At 37.1% G+C, this 19,076-nt stretch overlaps 1 protein-coding gene across 1 annotated transcript in view; it reads right to left on the reverse strand.

Moving 5' to 3' along the window:
• The window catches only part of sh3bp4a (SH3-domain binding protein 4a), a 51,896-nt gene that overhangs the window by 14,726 nt on the left and 18,094 nt on the right, over nucleotides 1–19,076 (reverse strand). The window contains exons 2-3 of the mRNA XM_088930981.1: nucleotides 7,653–7,855; nucleotides 3,876–6,238 (exon numbers count right to left, since the gene is read on the reverse strand). Coding sequence (XP_088787107.1) covers nucleotides 3,876–6,238; nucleotides 7,653–7,773 — 2,484 coding nt within the window. The 5' untranslated portion in view covers nucleotides 7,774–7,855. The remainder of the gene's footprint in view (nucleotides 1–3,875; nucleotides 6,239–7,652; nucleotides 7,856–19,076) is intronic.

The raw sequence follows: 19,076 nt of genomic DNA on the forward strand, positions 1-19,076 counted from the left end.
ATAGATCAATCACTGGAAAAAATAAATAGTTTATATCAAAGGAGGGAGAACCCTAAAGCCCATTTCTTTATGCTTGATATTGCAAAATTTGGTATTTATTTCAATCATCACGAAGATTATACTTTTTAAAAATTAGATTCCAAATGTTAATTTCATTTTTTTTTTTAAATGTGGGTACAATTTCAGGAGTGGAACTCAGGACTTGAATTATACATACATTTGTTGCCCCAAAACAGCATCTGCCTGTTTTTCCTTTGCTTTTTCAAAGTAGGACTAGGCACCAATAACACACCAATTTCAAAGGGCACAGGGAGAGATCAGCCAATTTTTACTCAGTCCATTTACGTGAAGCTGGCACACAAACAATGGCAAATATCAATTAGCGAAGAAAAAGGTTATCACAAGGTAATCAAAACAACAGGCAGCTGTGAGGACAAATCTTTAAAGCAGGGGTAGGAAAATCTTCATCACAAGTATCAGTTTTTATAGATAAACTTCAGTCAGAGCAGAAATGCAGCTGAAAAACACACTTTAATTAGTTCAATTAAACCATTAAGGGTAGAATGAAAACTGGAAACAAACGCAGTATTTCAATATTTTCCACTATTGCTCTGTTCTGGGAACTTACAGAGTTCCTTTATTTAATTCATATACTGTAAATGTTAAACTATAAAGCCTTAATAAAAAAGAACCCGTCTCGTGTGATTTTATTCATTACCTATCCAGATGTCTCTTTTTGCTTTTGAAAGTATCCAATTCTTGCAATGACGCAGTTCAATATGGCTTAGTGTTCTAAAAATATTCATTTACAGTCCATTTTTCCTAATACACGATTGCCTTTGAGCCCCTTGTCCAGGTCATTTTTCATCTCACACCTTTTTGGAAGCCTTTTATCAGCTATTTATCACATCAATGATTTTATTTTAAACCATAGGGATTTTCTATGAAAAGGTATTTTGTAGATGTTCCTCTATTTGTAGCAAAGACACAAGACACTAAACAAAAGTACCAGCAACATGTAAAATAGGCTTAATACCAGAATAATCCCTATAACTGAAAATAGAAGTAAAATAGTTCTGATTTTTTTTATTTTCACATTCCAGTGATTGTCGGCTGTAGGATTCCTTTTAGTAGAAATTGTAGAATGCCATAACTTTAACTTTAAATCAATTTGCCCTTACTTAATGCACAGCCTTTAGAATTGCTGTAAGAAAACAAGGGCAGTGCCTTTAGGAAATTTGGGGTGGAATTGCATAAAAAGAAAACCCATATTCTGAACCTTTTAAATTAATTCAGCATGAAGGCCTGACAAAAATCAATCTGATTAATTTTATATATGCCTAGTCACTAAGTAAATCACATTATACAAACCCCACTGACTTCATCAGAACTGAGAAAAAGTGGCAATGTTGCAATTTGCTAGATCTGAATCCTCACTCTTCAAGACAAAAACAAATCACTAATTTTCTGCTTTTATCTGTCCATATATGTAGTAATGATAACTGATCTAGAGTAATGGTAACAGATCTAAAGGCTACCTGATCACCCATCTGTTAAGAAAAGCCAGTTATTTCAAGTGATGGTTGTGTCCACCCCTGAACTTTAAACAGATACACGAGGGACAAGGCAGGACTACATGCTGAATAAACTGCTAATCAATCACAGAAAATGTATGCACAAGCACAGGGACAAATTAGAGACACAGAGTAAACCAGCCAGCAAATCTTTGGAAGGTGGGTGGCACCTCCACAGAGATAACCCAGACAAACTGCTACAGACTCCCCACAGAATATATCCTGGTCCAGAATGTAACCCAGGATTAGCTGTGATGCAGCAGTGCTAACTGCCATTCCACTATACTGCCCATTAAATAATTATGTGTCCATTATACATTTAAATGCAGCTATAATCTCTGCTAGCACCTGTGAGAGTTAAATGACTATACAAAACAAAAAAATCCTATTCACTTTTGGGGATTATAGCTTTAAAAAGTTAATGTTTATTTAATAGCACATGCAATATAACTTCACATAAATTAAAGGACTGTGTTTAATTCCATACAAGCAAATGCATCTGGTCTGTGCCTAAACAGGTCTTACCTAAATTATATTTGTCCCACACCAATACAACTTTAAAATCTATAAATACTTGTAACCACTCTGTTTATAACTTGAATTAAATTATAGCTTTCATAAACTGCACTAGTTTTCTTGTGGGGTATTTTTTACTCAGAGATCATACATGTTCTGCTCAATGTATTTCTGTGCTTCAGTACAGAATGTCATATCATTTTTTAAACGGACATTCACCTTTTAAAAACACAAGTCACTTATTTTATTTTATATTACTTGAGAAATGTAATATAACAACACATTTTAAAAATATATATAATTGCTAGTTGTGTTTTTAAAACCCCGTAATTCTGAGTGCCAACTGTTAATCAGGTCAACTCACCATAGCAACCTTATCATCAGTACTGGATAGAAACAACAGACAAAAATCCTCTAAAATGTACACTGTAGTCTTCAGGGGTCACAGTGTAATGACATATTCAGCAAACACTCACTAACGTAAGATCCCACCCAATATTAGCACTCTAGGACAATTGTGAGGTGCCCCATGTGGTATATATCAACCAGACAATGACAAAGTGTAGATCTGAACCAGTAATCCCAGGACTATAAGGCACTGTCAGCTCTGTGGAGGCTTTACCTGTACATTGGATCCTAAGATTAATTCAGAAAAAAATGAAATATCTGTAGTGATGAAATCTAAACGTAAATTGAATTTCCTATGTTAAACCATGTGTACATCTATTTTTTGCATGTTTTAAAATTCCGAAGTGCAATCGAACTACTATGCAGTCATACACACCAGACATTTAACTGATAGAGTACGGTCTATCTGAAATTCTGCATTCACAAGCTGTGTAATCACTTACCTATAATTTCTAATTCATATTCTTTATGGTTAAAAATCATCTAATCTTATTTGCATGCTCTCATGCAAATGCGCACGTGCAAAACACCTTGATAAGGTAAAGTAATCGGTAATCTAAACAGCTGAAGCTGAGAGGAAAAGAGGGTCGCAGCAGAAAGAGTAAAAAATACTTGTGTGCCTTGGTAATGCTGGACAAAATAGTTTTATACAAATCAAACCAAAAGGTTATTTAATAGCTTTAATGTTGTTTCTGTCTTGTTATTCATAGCTCAGAATAGAAATAGTTTATTCTTTTACCAAAGCTATAAAAAGCCTTAAAAAGTTCCTTTGATCTGAATTCTATACTGAGACGCACTAATAAAAACAACACCTATTAATTCCAATACTCATTTGTTATTAACGCCTCTCGGTATATAAATCTAATCAGATGACAAGCAGAGCCTGCATTGTCTGAAGCTTACCAACAATCTGTTAGCCAACATGATTACACAAACAGATCACATCTAAACCCTGAGACTGTGGAGTACTTGAGACACAATTAGAACACGCACTGCAACTACTAGCAAATGGAAGATTAACAACTTGCGTTGCAACCCTTTTACAGTACAAGGCAAACAAACTATTTGGAAGGTATTTTTTTACTGGATAATGTTATACTGTCTTGTGCTAATTATTTTATTGGGGATGAAGTCATATCCTTAAACCCAGTTTCATACATTTATCAGAAAATCACTAAAAGGCAGCTGTGAAGTGAGCTTAGTTACATATGCTGTCTGCTACACAGTTAATGACTGCAGCACCGAAATATTCTGTTGTGCTTCAAATATCCACAATATATTAAAATAACTGCTGTCAAATATTTCCTTAAATGTTTTGAAGACAGTTTTAAAGGCATGAATAACTTAGCAAATAGAAAAAAAAATCTTTATACTTACGGTCATGAGCTCCTTCTGAAATGACTTCTTTTCTTTGTTGTCTGCATTATTGCAATCCTCCTTCAGCTTCTCTAGTACAGAAGCTACCCTCTCTGGCTCACTGTCCAGATCTGCTCGGCAAAAGTATGACAAAGGTAGATTGGTATAGCCAAGAGCATCAGAGAATGCTCGCCAGCTTCCTATGTTTTCCATCAGAATTGTCCGCACTGAAGCATAGATATACGTTAAGAACTTGCAAGGCTTTAGAATCTGCTCCAACAAGGTTGAGGTTGTGAGATCAGGTCCACAGAAAAAAGTAGGTTTCATTTTTCCAACAATCAGAACATTTTTTGTATGGACAAGCCCAGTCTTTCCTTGATAGTACCCGATATACCACTCTTTGGTCCATAATTGTCCCTTTAATTTGATTTTCTCCTCACTCAGCAAAGCAATCACATCTCCTTTCTTGTACTCTAAGAGGTACTGATTCTTGTTTTGTCTGACTACTGTCTTTAGTAGCTTGCCATATTTTAAGCTGTTAATGCAACGGTCCTGAAATACTGGATATTTGGTTGTGGCAGCCAGGGGAGACAATATTATCTTCCCGATTTCCTTTTTCTTCAGGAATCTCCTTTGCCCAGTAGTCCGAACACCTGTTTTAGGTGGTGGCTGAGGCGTCTGCACACAAAATTGTGCCAGAATGCATTCCTGGTCATCTTTCACTTGGACCCGAAGAGTGAAGTCAGAAAGATCTTCAGCATCACGGGATGCAATCACATAAATGAGCCGACTTACTTTGCCCAACTTAATCTGAAACCCGCGTACAATCCGAGCTTGTTCATTTGCCTTGACTTCGTAATTAGACATGTTTGAGTACATGCCTATTTGTAAGTCCTGTGGTCTTCCCAAAACAAACTGGTGCTTTCCCCACAGTTGTAAAGCCACTGGTGGAGCACTGTGTGCCTGCTTCCCAACCTCACTCACTAACAAGGTTTTTGGTGCACAATCATGTCCAAAAATTGCCACAACAGTTTTGAAGGAAGGGTGAATGTGTTTAGGCCCATAGACACCAAGTGTGACTTTCTTAATAACATGGTCCCAGACTGTCATGGGGGGAGAGACGTGCTGTGCTTGTACTATCACAGCTACATACATACAAGGCTCCAAATTGTCCAGCTGAACTTGCACAGTGTCCCCATATATGTATGCTTGGGGCACAGGAGCATAAGGCCCTTCTTTGCAGTCACTTCTTACACACAATATCTCTGCTGTTTTACTGCTATTCTTTTTTATATCCACAGACACTTTCATTTCCAAGGTTATGAAGGTCTTGATCTCCATGTTGTTTAGCTTTATCTCAACAACAGGACTCACAGTGGAGCATTTGTCATTGTTGAGCTCCAGAGGTGGATCAAGCAGAGCCTTCATAGAGATCTGCTGGGTGTCCCCAGGTGCTACATGGCCCTCAGGGACATGAATACTGATGCTGGTGTCAGGCAGCTGCACAGCACCCCCTGAGCTATCCAGCTTACAAACTATATTGGTTTCCACTGGCTGTGTCTGTCCCCAGCCTGGATTCTGCCCCAGAGAATCTAGGTCATGACAAGACCTTGCAAGTTTCCTATGGTTCAGCCAAGCAGTCCTAAAGTCCTCCCTGCTTTGAAACTGTTCAGGGGAAGGAGCCTTTAAGCCAGAAAAGAAACCACATGATACTCCGGTTGAACCAGACTGGGCCTGGAGGATGGAAAGCTCTGACAAGCTGTATGAGCGTTTGCTTCTGAAGAAAGGGTTGTCCCTCCTGAGTGGTTGGTTTATCTCTAGGTTTGGGCTACAGGGAGTAATATCAAAAATGCTGTTGCTAAAACTATTGGTGGTTGAAGAATCAGCAACAGGGACAGGTGGAGCCAGGGAGTCAAAAAACAGCAAATCCACTGTATTTTTCACAGCCTTATCACTGTTCTGATCAAGGGCTGTTTGCAAGGCTCCATTAAGAAATGGATTTGTAGAGGATCGGTGTGTGAAAGGATTGCTGTCATACGGTTTTGTAGGGTTCAGGACAACTCCTGTCCACTCTCCAAGGAGGTCCAGTTCCTTGGCTCCCTCATCAGCACTGTCACCAAGATTGTCTATCATCCCACTGTCACTAAGGGATGAGTTCCGGTGGTTGACTGGTTGGACATATGCTGCAGGGATATAACCCATTTCTGTATTGTTGTGGGCATACCACCACTCTCCTCCTGATGTGTCTAGCACAAAGAGGCGGTCACCCTTGGAGAACTTCAACGTAGTGAAGCTGGTAGGACAGTAGTCCTTGATGGCAACAACCTCACGAGCAGTTCCAAAGGAAGAGGAGTTATCCAGCCGTAAGGCACTTGGAGAAGGCACTGTGAAAAAATAATTAAATACACTCTTAGGAACTAGGGCTAGATCACAGTACAGGAGAAGCCTTTATGCTTGTCTAATGTATCACGATGTGCAACATCATAATTTGCAACAGCTAGATTAGGTTTTATTTTTTATCCTTAATCATAAGCCTCACAATCCTTTAGCTGTAAATCAGCATCAGGCCAAAGGACAACACAGGAAGCATCAACAGCCAAATCTGACTAATTTAGATAATAACCGCAAACAATTCATGGAAGTACTGCCTTTATCTCATATTTCAATTATGTAACAGAAGTATGTATTTTTTGTAAATATGTTTAGACTTCAATAACAATGCTACAGAGAGAAGAGCTATTCATCTTATTTGTAAATTATTTGTTTTATTTCATCTTAATATTTTGAATTACTGTTCTCAAAGTAAAACGTCTTTCTTATACAGTATACTGAGACAGAAGTCAGAATTGTAGCCTCAACCACATGGCCCAACACTGTGTAAATATAGTTTAGACATGGCTTGTACTTGTGTCATAAGGCTCAAGCTTTCCTGTTGATTCTGAAGACGATTAGACTTTGTCAAAGCCTTTGAGGATTTTGAAAATGTGCACCATCTCCTCATGCAGCCTTCTCTTTTCAAGACTAGAAGATTCAGTTCTTTCGTCTGTCAGTGTAGGACATTTCATTTGGAACCTGGAAACATATCTGGTTGCTCTTCTCTGGACTGATTCCACAGCAGCAAAATATTTTTTCTAATGTGGGGACCAAAACTCTACACAATATTCTAAATGAGGTCTTACTATTACTATAAGTTAAAGGGGAACTGCAATTCTCAATTTCTATGACTGATTACTAAATCTCAGTAATAAATTCATTGACGGTATAGATTTCACAAATTTCGAATTGAGCACAAATTTTATGAAAGCACTGTAAGTCGGCACGGGTGAGAACGGGAATTCGCACGAATTGCAACGTGAAGCGGCCCTTCCTGCTCACTGTTCTCATCATTTCAATGCAGAAATATTGCAACGCTGATCTATATGCAGAGTTAACAAATAAGCAGTATTTGTCAGCAGAAGGTGAGAGCAATATTTCTATTGGATGTAAAAGAGATGTGTTCACAAGCCTGCTTGTTTGCAATGTAATAGGGCCGCTTCACGTCACTGGAAGTTTTGTTGCCTCGGTCTGAATTTCAGAACATGGTGCTGCACAAACCAGGAAATTCTGTCAATTCTGTGATATAAATTGGAGTTTTTCCTCTTTACTCTATACATTTTAATTTCATTACAGTTTGAAATGCACTCATCAATGCTGATTCTTTCTAACACCAAAATATAAAAACAGCATTTCAGCTCCCCTTTAACAAAAAAATACATTTACAATAATGATAAATGTAATGTATAGTGAAAGACAAGTTACCTTTGACATCAGTAAAATTTGGCTCAGACACTCCATCACTGAGGTCTATGAGCGTCCCTTCAGATTTACAACGTGGGAGCACGTTGTTATTGTTGGTAGCTCGAATTCTGTGGGCAGCCATGTCCGTCCTTGTCCAGGGAGACTATTTTTCCATATCCATTACACCCATGACAAAAGCAGTCATTGGAAGCATTTCATTTTGTCTAAAATAAAAACAGAAAGAACGAACTGAGATCAGCCACTTAAATGCATGGGACAGCACTTCTGAAAGAACAGATTCATTATAAAAGTGCACTCCATACTGGCAAACCCAATGAAGCAGTTTATAATCAGCTTGCAAGGAGATAATAAAGCCTAAAACACTTACACAGATTAAGTGCATCATGTAGTGCTCTTCTTCCCCCAAACCAACATGCTGAATATTTTGAAACACTTAAAATGGTACTTAGCATGAAACATGACTGTTAGATGACCAAAATAATAATAGATCTAAAATTCAAAGAATGTTTCTAAAAGATGTAGAAACCAGATGACCTCTCTATGCGTGTACAAGTAAATACAAAGACCATGAACTTCATGTATGTGCAGTTTCATAACTGATTAAGATCACAGTAGAAAGAAGGACAAAATCCAGTCTACTAAAACCACGTAATGTGTAATTAATGAGTAGTATGCTCTGCTGGCCCCTGGTCTTACTATATGGTCTTACTTTATGTGCAGTACATGAACAACACCAGTGCTTGAAGGCTAGAATTCAACTAGTTTTCCCGTCTCTTGTATTCATAAACAGCAGAAGACCTTTAAAAATGTGTTGAATAGGTCTAGTTAAGCTAATTAATAGTTTTAATTAGGTCATTAATAGCAGAGGTGGAATGATAACATATAGACATTGAGGATCTACAGAGCTAGAGCTGGGCACAACTAGATTATACAGTTCATCATGGCAGTGTTGTGGTCCTTGAGTCCATTGTCTTCTCATATATACTCAGGTTTCTTAGCTAAGTGATGAGCTGAGAAAATGATTGGCAATTTAATCAGTTGTACATTAAATTTGTAGATGTACATTACATTTACTAGATGAATTTTTACATTCTAGCCTAAAAATTGTATATTTACTGGATGATTTACATTGAGTCCTGAAAATTGTAAAGCACTCTTAAATGAAGTAGGTACACTGTAAACTTTTTAACAGCACAAACATCTAAGCATTTCGGCAGCATTTCAACATGTATAGCTTGGTATACTGTAGACTGCATATGTGTGGTCAAATCAGGTATGAGCAAAAATAAACAATAGGTTACTGAAGATTGGTTTTGTGACAAGGCTTCATTTGTGAAACAGTGGCTGGAGACAAAAGAGAATGAAATATTGCATCTGCTGATACATGTAGATCCAAGAGACTATTACTAATGAAATAGTTTTTCCTGTTCTCATACCTAATGTTACATTGAACTGCTTATCTGTCACTTTTGCTTGATATAAGTATTGAAAAATTACCAGGGTTTCCAATTCCAACTGTACAATACAGAACTATATTCACAACCATATGGTACACAACCATATTCCTCTAACAGAATCAAAATAGTGCCACTTTAGATGTCACGTCTAATGTGGGATGTGCGATGGCCATTGTGTACCAGTGGCCCAACTACAAAGCACATCAGGTCGAGAAGTGTGAAACAGGTTTACCAACTTAAATAAGGTAGAACTTTAGAGATGTCATATTTTAGAAGAGGAGAATGTAGTCAGGACATGGGGGTTATTCTTGCAAAAAGCACAATGGGATCTTGAATGGTTTGATGACAAGAGATCTGATTATTATCACTGATCAAAATACTGTTGTTATTAAGACCGTGAATAATAATAATAATAATAATAATAATAACAACATCACTTTATTAACCCTTTACAATTTCTTGCATTAGGAATTATCTTTTCACATACCCCAGCTTGCTCTCCATGAGACACACAGACAGGGAGAGAGCCTGGGGTCAGAGCGCAGGGTCTGCCATTGTACGGTGCCCCTGGAGCAGTTGGGGTTAAGGGCCTTGCTCAGGAGCCCAACAGAGTAGGATTCAACTGCTGGCTGCAGGATTTGAACCAGCAACCTTCCAGCCACAGGCGCAGATCCTTAGCCATGTTAAGGATGTTAACCTTTTGTTAGTATGTGTTACTTTTTGTGTGACAGCATAAGGTGAGTGAAAAGAGGAAATGCAGGATAAAGTTGTTTTCTTTGAAAGATGCACTTTGTTTAAATTGCAAGAAATGAAAAAAACACTACCCTTTATTCTCAAGGGTGTTTGTGGGGAGACAGCTTTTGTTTTTGGTGTTAGATCTTCCTGTTTGCACCCTTTGAAGTTAGTTGTATTGAACATTTTACCCTGTTGTTTGGAGGAATTTTGCAATATGATGCCAGTAATTTGGGGATTTCCTTTTGTTTTCTGAGTTTGCTGTCAACATCATATTTTTCCTTGTGTGTGCAGACCTTTTTCAGGACATTGATCTCTTGGATTAATGGACACATTTCTTTTTTTGTCTTATCAATTTTTTTATGCAGTCTTTTTATGGAATATATAATGTTCCTAGTTTCCTGCATTTCTCTACTAGGACAGGACTACAAAAAATATAGTTTCATGGGAATTGCACATAAAGATTTTTCTTTTTCCTCTCCTTTTACTTTACTCTGGAGTCTCATTTATGAGTTGTGAAAAGCTTTAAAGTGTTTATCACATACATCTTTAATAATTTGTCTATGGTTATATTTTCTATTGATTTCTTTTTTTTCCTCTTAATTATACTGCCTTTGGGTTTCACCTTATCACATTTTACACGACAATATAAAGGCAAAAGAATGGTGGTAACATTCAGATAGTCAGGAACATGGTTTAACATTTCATGTAAAGGATAAACTACAAAAGGAATTTTTGGTTCCTTTTAGTATGGATTTTATCTCTGGCAAAAACATGAATACTAAAGTAACAGTAAAAAAATGTGTTTATTTAAATATTTTTTATTTAAAACTGTCATCTACAAATTTACTGAATTTACAAACTGTAAGAAACAACGGCACTTTTTTAAAAACTTGCTATGGAGATGAATGGACAATTAGTGTCTCTTCAGAGGAAAAAGACCTCAGATAATACATAGGTTACTATCATGTGTATTTTTACTCATATGAAAATAGTTCACATTTTCTCTTATAAATTGCAGAAAAAATGGCTCATTCTAAATAATGTATCTGGACATATACATTGCACTCAATCTAAGTTCCCAGGGAGTCACATGAAATTAGTCTAATTGACTCTTTCATTTTTGACCTATGACAAGCAATATGTCAATAGCTTCCTCTCTGAGCTACGTGCCAAGCCAACTGTTACATTGAAATTTAGCATAAAACCCACATCTATTAGTACTTCCCGGCACTGTTTGTACAGTACATTAAACCGGTTTGTGACTTCACCACTATGCATGTTTAAAAAAATAATAAATTTGTTGACCACGTAACACAATGAGCACCTCCCATATTTGCACACATGCATGAGCATGGTTCAATGCATAAAGTTCCTGTACATTTAATAATTTCAACTACATAACCTGGCTTCCACAAACTTCCAACAAACAACAGCTCAAAATGAGAACGTATCAGAGTGACCAGAAACAGCTTGTATAACACGTCTATCAGAAAAAAATCTGTAACAGCAAGCTTGAGGCACAGACAACAGTGTATGATACCAACTTGGTCAATATTTTTATTTTGCTGTTAAACATATACAGCAATGTCCAAAAGACACTGAAGGATTCTATTGTTTTTTGTCATCTTTATTTATTTTATTTACATGCATTTTGCATACTGGTTCTAAATTCAACATTCACAAGAGTATTACTCAAGTATTATTGGTGTAGAAAACAATTCCATTCAGCAAAAGTAGTCTAATGTGTGTGTTCTAAGTAATTAAGTTAAAAATTCTTACTTGTACTTATTCTGTGTCTAGGGGTAAAGGGGTGTAACATTTAGGATAACTTTTGGATGCAGGTGGGTTCTGGGGAGGGACTTAGGAAGCTTGATAACATGGGTTGGTGCAAAAGTGATGATTTTAAGGTGAATAAGTGACTGGTACAAAATCGGACACAATAACACACAAGGTAAGGGAGCTAGAGTGGTGCCAAAGAAAAGAAAATAACAAACAAAATGGAACTGGCTAAGAAAGTGAGGGAAAGCTGACCTAACTACAAAAGAAAACCCAAAACACACGGTCTTCAAACACCCTAGCTAACCTTCACTGACTACCCAAAACCATACAAGACAAACGGCACTCACCCGGACTAAACTAGTGTGACTAATACACTACGTGTGTGGAATGTACCCATCAACCTAAACTAACTCAATACACAAAAGTTCATAGTTCACACAAGTGAACTATGAGTAAAAATGAGAGTAGACAAGTAACAGGGTACAAAAGAACACAGAAGTTGATACAATAACAAGTTTGGGCAAGGTAATTGCGAAACAAGGATAAACACAAACAAACGAAAGTACGGGGAGATGAACAGAAACCAACAAAAGCCAAAGCTATACGAAAATACACACACACAAAGCAAAACAACAAAGCAACAAAGCTAAAGCTGAAGCAAAAACCAAAAGAACAAAGCCGAAGCAAAAACCAAAAGTGTAATGAAGCAAAGCAAAACTAAGCAGGACTGAAATCAAACGAAAGGCACCTTCCTTCTGAAAACCTCTATGTTATATACTGAATAAGATGAGTTCTGATTGGTCGAGAGTTAATTGAAGATGATGTAATACAGAAACAATGGTGTAATGATGGACCAATGGGGGAGGGAGAACAATCAAAGTGTGGAACATAATAACAAAAACACACATGGACCACACACTGGGGCGTAACATTCTGTATTCTAGACTTATTCATCTTCTTAATGAACTGATTTCAAAACAATATGCAGCTTATTTGTGTCACTTCAGGCAGATGGATTAAGCCTTGTCCTCTGGCAGCCCATACTACAGCAAGTAGTTTAACTCTTTTGTAAACTGGAATATTACTGGTACATCAAAGTTGTTCTTTAAGATGTGAAACAGACACATAAATCATGTACCGTATAGATATGCCTTAAATGCCTGTACTGCCAGTTGGCACAGAATACTCAAAACCAATTAAAAAGCCAAAAGCCTGCACTTATTTACATTAAGTCAGAGAGTACTGAAAACAATGACATTCCACAAAGAAGATACTCAGAAGGAAACAAATGCTAATGTTCTAATTGTCTAATTCATAAACTATGCCATCAAATTGCAGTAGAAGTCCTCCTTACTTCCTAAAGTACATTTAGCATACTTTGACGAGCCTTTGTACTCGTTATTAATTATAAAACAAAATTTCAAAATATATGTCTTAATCTTAGATGACACAATGGGGCCAAGCACCCTTCATCCAGAAATCATATATAGAAAGAAAACACTTTCGGCTTTATTATTCCAGGAGGCATACATGACATTAAATCCAATTTACAAACTGTCCAGGTGGAATAAAAAAAAAAATAGATCAAACAAGAATTCATTTTCCATGTTATTATGTTTTGTTTTCAACTACAAAAAAAAAACACACCGATTGGCTTGCTTGTTTGTTGCAATTAGTCTCTGTAACTGCAAGCAAAGACATTTGCACAAAAAATTACTCATTCATAGAGCACGCGGAAAGGCAAAAACCACACTGATACTAAATGGAAACAAGTTCTACATTAAGGCTCATTGGTCATGCAAATAATGCAGGGTGGAGGGTATGAATGGAAAAAATGGTTACAGCATCATCATATTAATACTCAAAAATGATGTTTAGCTCTTATTTTAAAATCTTGGACTATTTTAATGACGAAGTGTATACTCTGGGCTCAAATACACAACAATGCTCTCTGCAATGCCATCACTTTAACAAGAAACATAAAATTCAGACATGACAAACATGGCTGGAACTGTAGTGTAGCTGTAGGCACCACTGCATCACAGGTTTTGCATCTCACTTCAATTCTGTGTGACCATTCTCCCTATGTTTGTGTGGGTTTTTGTTTGGTACTTTCCTCCTTCCAAAGATATACTGGTTAGGTTAATTGAGGTCTCTAAATTGTACTCCTGTGCATATCTGCATGCACATGCCCTTGTGACGGAATGGGATCTCATCCAGAGTGAAGTCCCGTCTTATACCCTATGTTTCCAGGAAAGGCTCTGGTTTGCATGCCAGATCTCTTGCTAGGAAAAATGCTTACTGATAATGGATGCATAGAGCGAGAGAGGACAAACCAACCAAATTCCACTAACTAAAGCCCCAAAGCAATAGGAATGATTTTCATGAAGGTACTGCATTTCAGTATCTGTGAATTTACATAGTGATTACTGAGACTAGCCAGCAGCTATATCACCCTACATGTCTCAACTGGCTACCCACTGAAGCTAAGCAGGGATGAGCCTGGCCACTGAAGCTAAGCAGGGTTGAGCCTGGTCAGTACCTGGATTGGAGGTCTCCTGGGAAGCTATGCTGGAAGTGGTGTTAGTGGGACCAGCAGGGGGCGCCCACCCTGCAGTCTGTGTGGGTCCTAATGCCCCATACAGTGACGGGAACACTTTACTGTAGTGGGAGTCGTCTTTCGGATGAGACGTTAAACCGAGGTCCTGACTCTCAGTGGTCATTAAAGATCCCTGGGCATTTATCGATAAGAGTAGGGAGTTATCCAGGTGTCCGGGCCAAATTTCCCCCCTTGGCCTTTACGGTGGCCTCCAAGTTGTCTTCATGTATGATTGGCTTGCACTTGCCCTGGGATGGACTGGCACCCCGTCCAGGGTGTACCCTGCCTTGTGCTCGTTGCTTGCTGGGTAGGCTCCGGCTTTCCGCAACACCGTATGGTATAAAGCGGTTTGGCAAATGACATGACATTACTGAGACTATCTGACAGGATACGTTGAAGTAAAACTGGCAGGAAGTTCAAACTGCCTGTGTGTTTCCATAGTTAAAAAATCTGGGAAAATGAACTTGGCCAAATAGAACTGGCAACTGCCAGCGATTAGAGATGGATTTCCAGTTATTTCATCGTGGCATCCAGTTTTACAGGCAATCTGTGGTACAGAGTTAAGAAATTAATCTGGGAAGCAAGCAAAAGACATTCATATTTGCCAACAGTAACAGGGTGCTGGTTTCAAACACTTAGTATTTAAAGAACAGCTGTAGAGTAAACAGAAAACAGAAACACCAGAACTGAAAATAAGAAAAATTGCTTTGTTCACATTTGGAATATTAGATTTTAAGGAATTGTGTCCTGTTTATCCGAGTATGATTAAAAACAAGTCATGAGCTGTCATGTTGTCTAATAAGCATATTGTGTAAATACTGTGTGAAATCAAGCTGCCATGCTTCTAAACTGCTGGCAAAACACAATGCTCAAATTGCAGTAAATGGCCTCCATCGGTCATGTAAATGTTAAAAAACCTCCACCTGCTAATTCTCTCTGCATCCACCACTTGTACCATCATACTTCAAATTCCTGTGGAGAACCCTTTTTACTTTTTAAATAGTAAGCAGATAAATTTGTTGACTGAGTAATATTAGGCCTTGGGATAACATATCATGGGATTACACAAACCCACCAGGTGCCCAGTAACTGATTTTTCAGTTAAAATTGATTAGGAATCTTTATCACTTTAGAAAGTTATTTTTTTTCCCAACATAAGGAAAGCAAAATTTGTATACGACTGTATACAACTATTTCACAAGAGAGTAATGAAGATAATGAAGAGAAGCTGCCTGGAGAATGAGATGTTCTGCTTTAGTAGCTAGGAAACTATTCCACAGAAACCAAGAAACTGGCAAAGTCCATGTCCTGATGCCACACTGGCCCAGAACACTTGCATCCATCTGATTCGTTCATGTAAATGCTTTCAAACTGGAGTAGCAACAAAATAAAAAAAAAAGAAATATTTCACCTGAAATCAAGAAATATTTAACCTGTGCATTAGCAGAAAGACTATAGCTGGCTGCCTGCCAGAAAATGATCTGTGTGCTTCCAGGCTGTTAAGAACCAACAACTGATTGTCAAGATACAAAATTGTCTTCCTATGTAGATCAGATACCTTAGGTGGTGGAAGAGACACCAGTGGAATGTTTTATTCAATAATGAAAACTGTTCTGGAGTATGTAGAAGTATTGCCGTGACCATTATATCCACACTGCTAAATCCAACCAGTAGAAAGGTCCGATGTAGGGAGAAATAATATTTAACACAAAAACACCTTTGACACACACTGAGGACAAATGTACTGATCAGATATACAGTAGTCTTTAAAACATTTTCCTGACTTGACATTTTCCTGATTTCAATCAGTAATTTTATGGTATCAATTTTTCAAGATCATCAATGGGAGAAAAATGCAACTGGTCAACCTTCACCAGCTGGCTATAGTGCCACCAGAAGAACAGCAGAACATCCCACATCAGGTCTGTGCATCAAAGCTACCAGGATTGCGTTAATGTTACGTTTGTGATGCTTTCCTGTGTATCACACTGTACATCATAACCTTCTTTGATCTGTATTTTTGCTCACAATCAATCAGTGATTTTGTAAAATACCTACATTAAAAATATTTTGATTAAATCCATTAGACTATAGTGTTGCATTTCTTTTGTACACCTGCACATAAAGGCATTAGTGTCTCATCCAAAACACAGTCAAATACTACTGTGTTTACAAGGATATCTTAAATATTATAAGGTAAACCTTTTTAATAGTTTTTGGCATTAAAACAGAATGTTGGATTAAGGTTCTTTTCATTCCATGTGTGCTTAATAATGGGATTCAGATAGATTAAATGCATCATTATCTGTAGTGAAAAAGGAAAAGAACTGCCAATTTTTTCTCAGAAAAAAAAATCAACATTAATGCAGTTGATAACACACTGCACATTATTATTGTGAAAGGGGGTAGGCAAAGGGATGAACACAACAGACATCATTTTGAAAGAAAATGATGACATTCATCTAAAATCTCAGTCTCATAACTTCCTTCTGTGAAGTCTACAGCAGGACTAGTCACAAGTCAAACAGAGTTAACCTTTGGAAATCCATTTAATCGAGACATATTATACTACCCACACCTGCCACTCATACTTACATTAGTTGTCAATCTTTAATCTGAGGTGCTGTTTTTCAGTTTTAGAGCCTGAAATGAAACCCCAATAACATATCTACATTTCACAGCAAAACCATACAACTGGTAGTTTGAAAAGCTCTTCCTATTTCAACTGAAGGCTTCTACATATGCACCTTGATCATATACAAAGTTTATTTTTCAAATTCAATCACAATAATACAATTCTTTTAATTACAATGTCAAATAGGTAATTGCTAAAATGATTAAGAAATTATTCTGTTTAAATAAATCAGCATTTACATAAAGTTAAGCAAATATATGTCAATAACTCTATTTTGCTTTTGTTTGGTTTCCTACTTCAATATGATATGCATTTGTAGTGATGAAAAGATTTGTAAGTCATGCATGTTACCCCACTACTAAACTCACTGAGTTACTTTTCCAAAGTATACTCCAAAAAAAGCTCTTAACAAGTTGGTGTTGATCTTTCTATGTGTAATCAATCACAGCTAAACCCAGGCTTTACTTGTAAATTTTCTAAAACTGGTGCTGCATAAAAACTAAATGCCCTTCCTTCTAATTTGTCTATATAAAACATTCTTTGTAGAATCAGGCAAAACCAAAGCAATTGAGCTTGTATGCTTGTATGTAACAGTCCCCTGAGGTCTTCTTTACCAGGGATGTGGCATAGTTCAGTACAACTAGACATCAAAGAGGGTTTCCTACCAGAGGCCTCAGGGTGCCTCTACAGTAATTAAGGATACCCAGACACACAGAATGGAAAAAATACTTTTGCCACTACAAGATAGGAAAAGAAACTACAAACACATTAGTGATAAGCTTATTTTTTAGATAAAGTTCTTATTTGAATTTCTTGCTTTTTTAGGTAACATGGTAGCATTTAGTATCTATATATACTTAGGCGAAACCATATTGAAGTAGGATATTCACTGAAGCTAAGCAGGTGTGAGCCTGGTCAGTACCTGGATGGGAGACCTCCTGGGAAAAACTAAGGATGCTGCTGGAAGAGGTGTTAGTGGGACCAGTAGGAGGTGCTCACCCTGCAGTCTGTGTGGGTCCTAATGCCCCAGTATAGTGATGGGGACAATATACTGTAAAAAGGCGCCATCCTTCGGATGAGACGTAAAACCGAGCTCCTGACACTTTGTGGTCATTAAAAATCCCAGGGCAATTCTCGAAAAGAGTAGGGATGCTACCCCTGTGTCATATTGTAGTAGGATCACACAAGTCTTTTCTAAACAAAACCAAACTTGTCATTACAGTGCATATTTTTTAAATGCAGTTTCTACTCTGCTGAGCGATGCATGGAGTCATGATGCTAATTCCTCACTAAATTACTTATGTTGGGTAGATACAATTAATCTTTTTCTCTCATTTTAAGGAAATCTGATTTTATTTAAATTTGGAACTGCTATGCATTTTGTGTTTTGTGTCAAATAGTTTTTCAGAAATATGTACAATATAATTTGCACATCTTAGGATTTCTTTGGATACATATGCAAAATTAAATGAAATATTTATGGGTCATTCTATGCTGTGTTGGGGGAAAGGAAGTATTTAAAAATCGGTTCCACACTGCAGGAACACTTCACAGAGACTAGAGCACATTAACATTCTCCTAACTTTATTTTTTATTTTTATAATATTTCTTTCTCTGGGCACACCTATAATTTCTTCAAAATGTTTTTTTTAACTTCTACCTATTACTGAACAATAAGCATTTCTTTTAGGTTTCCAAGTGAAGCACATTTAATCTGTAGTATTTACCACTTCTTGTCTGTTGTTGTCAGGGTAAGTTTTCATGGACCCAAAAAGAAAATGCTGGGGTGAATGGTTACATCATCCTGTATGACAGAATCTACTCCTTTCTCCAAAACAAGAATGTGAATACAGCAAAACAATTTTTTCAGGAAAAACCTCTAAGTATTTTTGGAGAGAAAATCTTTTTAATGCTCCATCTACATAAAAAAGCAGCATGCCAAAACAGTAAACAAAGTCATTTCAGTATCATACGGAAATTTTCAAATTTGTGACTATTTAACAAACAGGTGTGCAGTCTATGACTCAAATGTTCCATTTACAACACAAAAATTGTTTGAGAATTAGTACTGTACATTTGGTGAATTGACAATTTTATTCCTCAGGAAGTCAGTGTCCAGCACAATCACAAATGGAAACAGTTACGAAAGACAATTCATTCACAAAAATGTGAAAGAAAATTACCACCTCGTTTTCTGCATTCAAAAATCATCTAAATAC

This window comes from Atractosteus spatula, chromosome 13, assembly GCF_055471065.1.
Source record: "Atractosteus spatula isolate fAtrSpa1 chromosome 13, fAtrSpa1.hap1, whole genome shotgun sequence".
NCBI lineage: Eukaryota > Metazoa > Chordata > Actinopteri > Semionotiformes > Lepisosteidae > Atractosteus > Atractosteus spatula.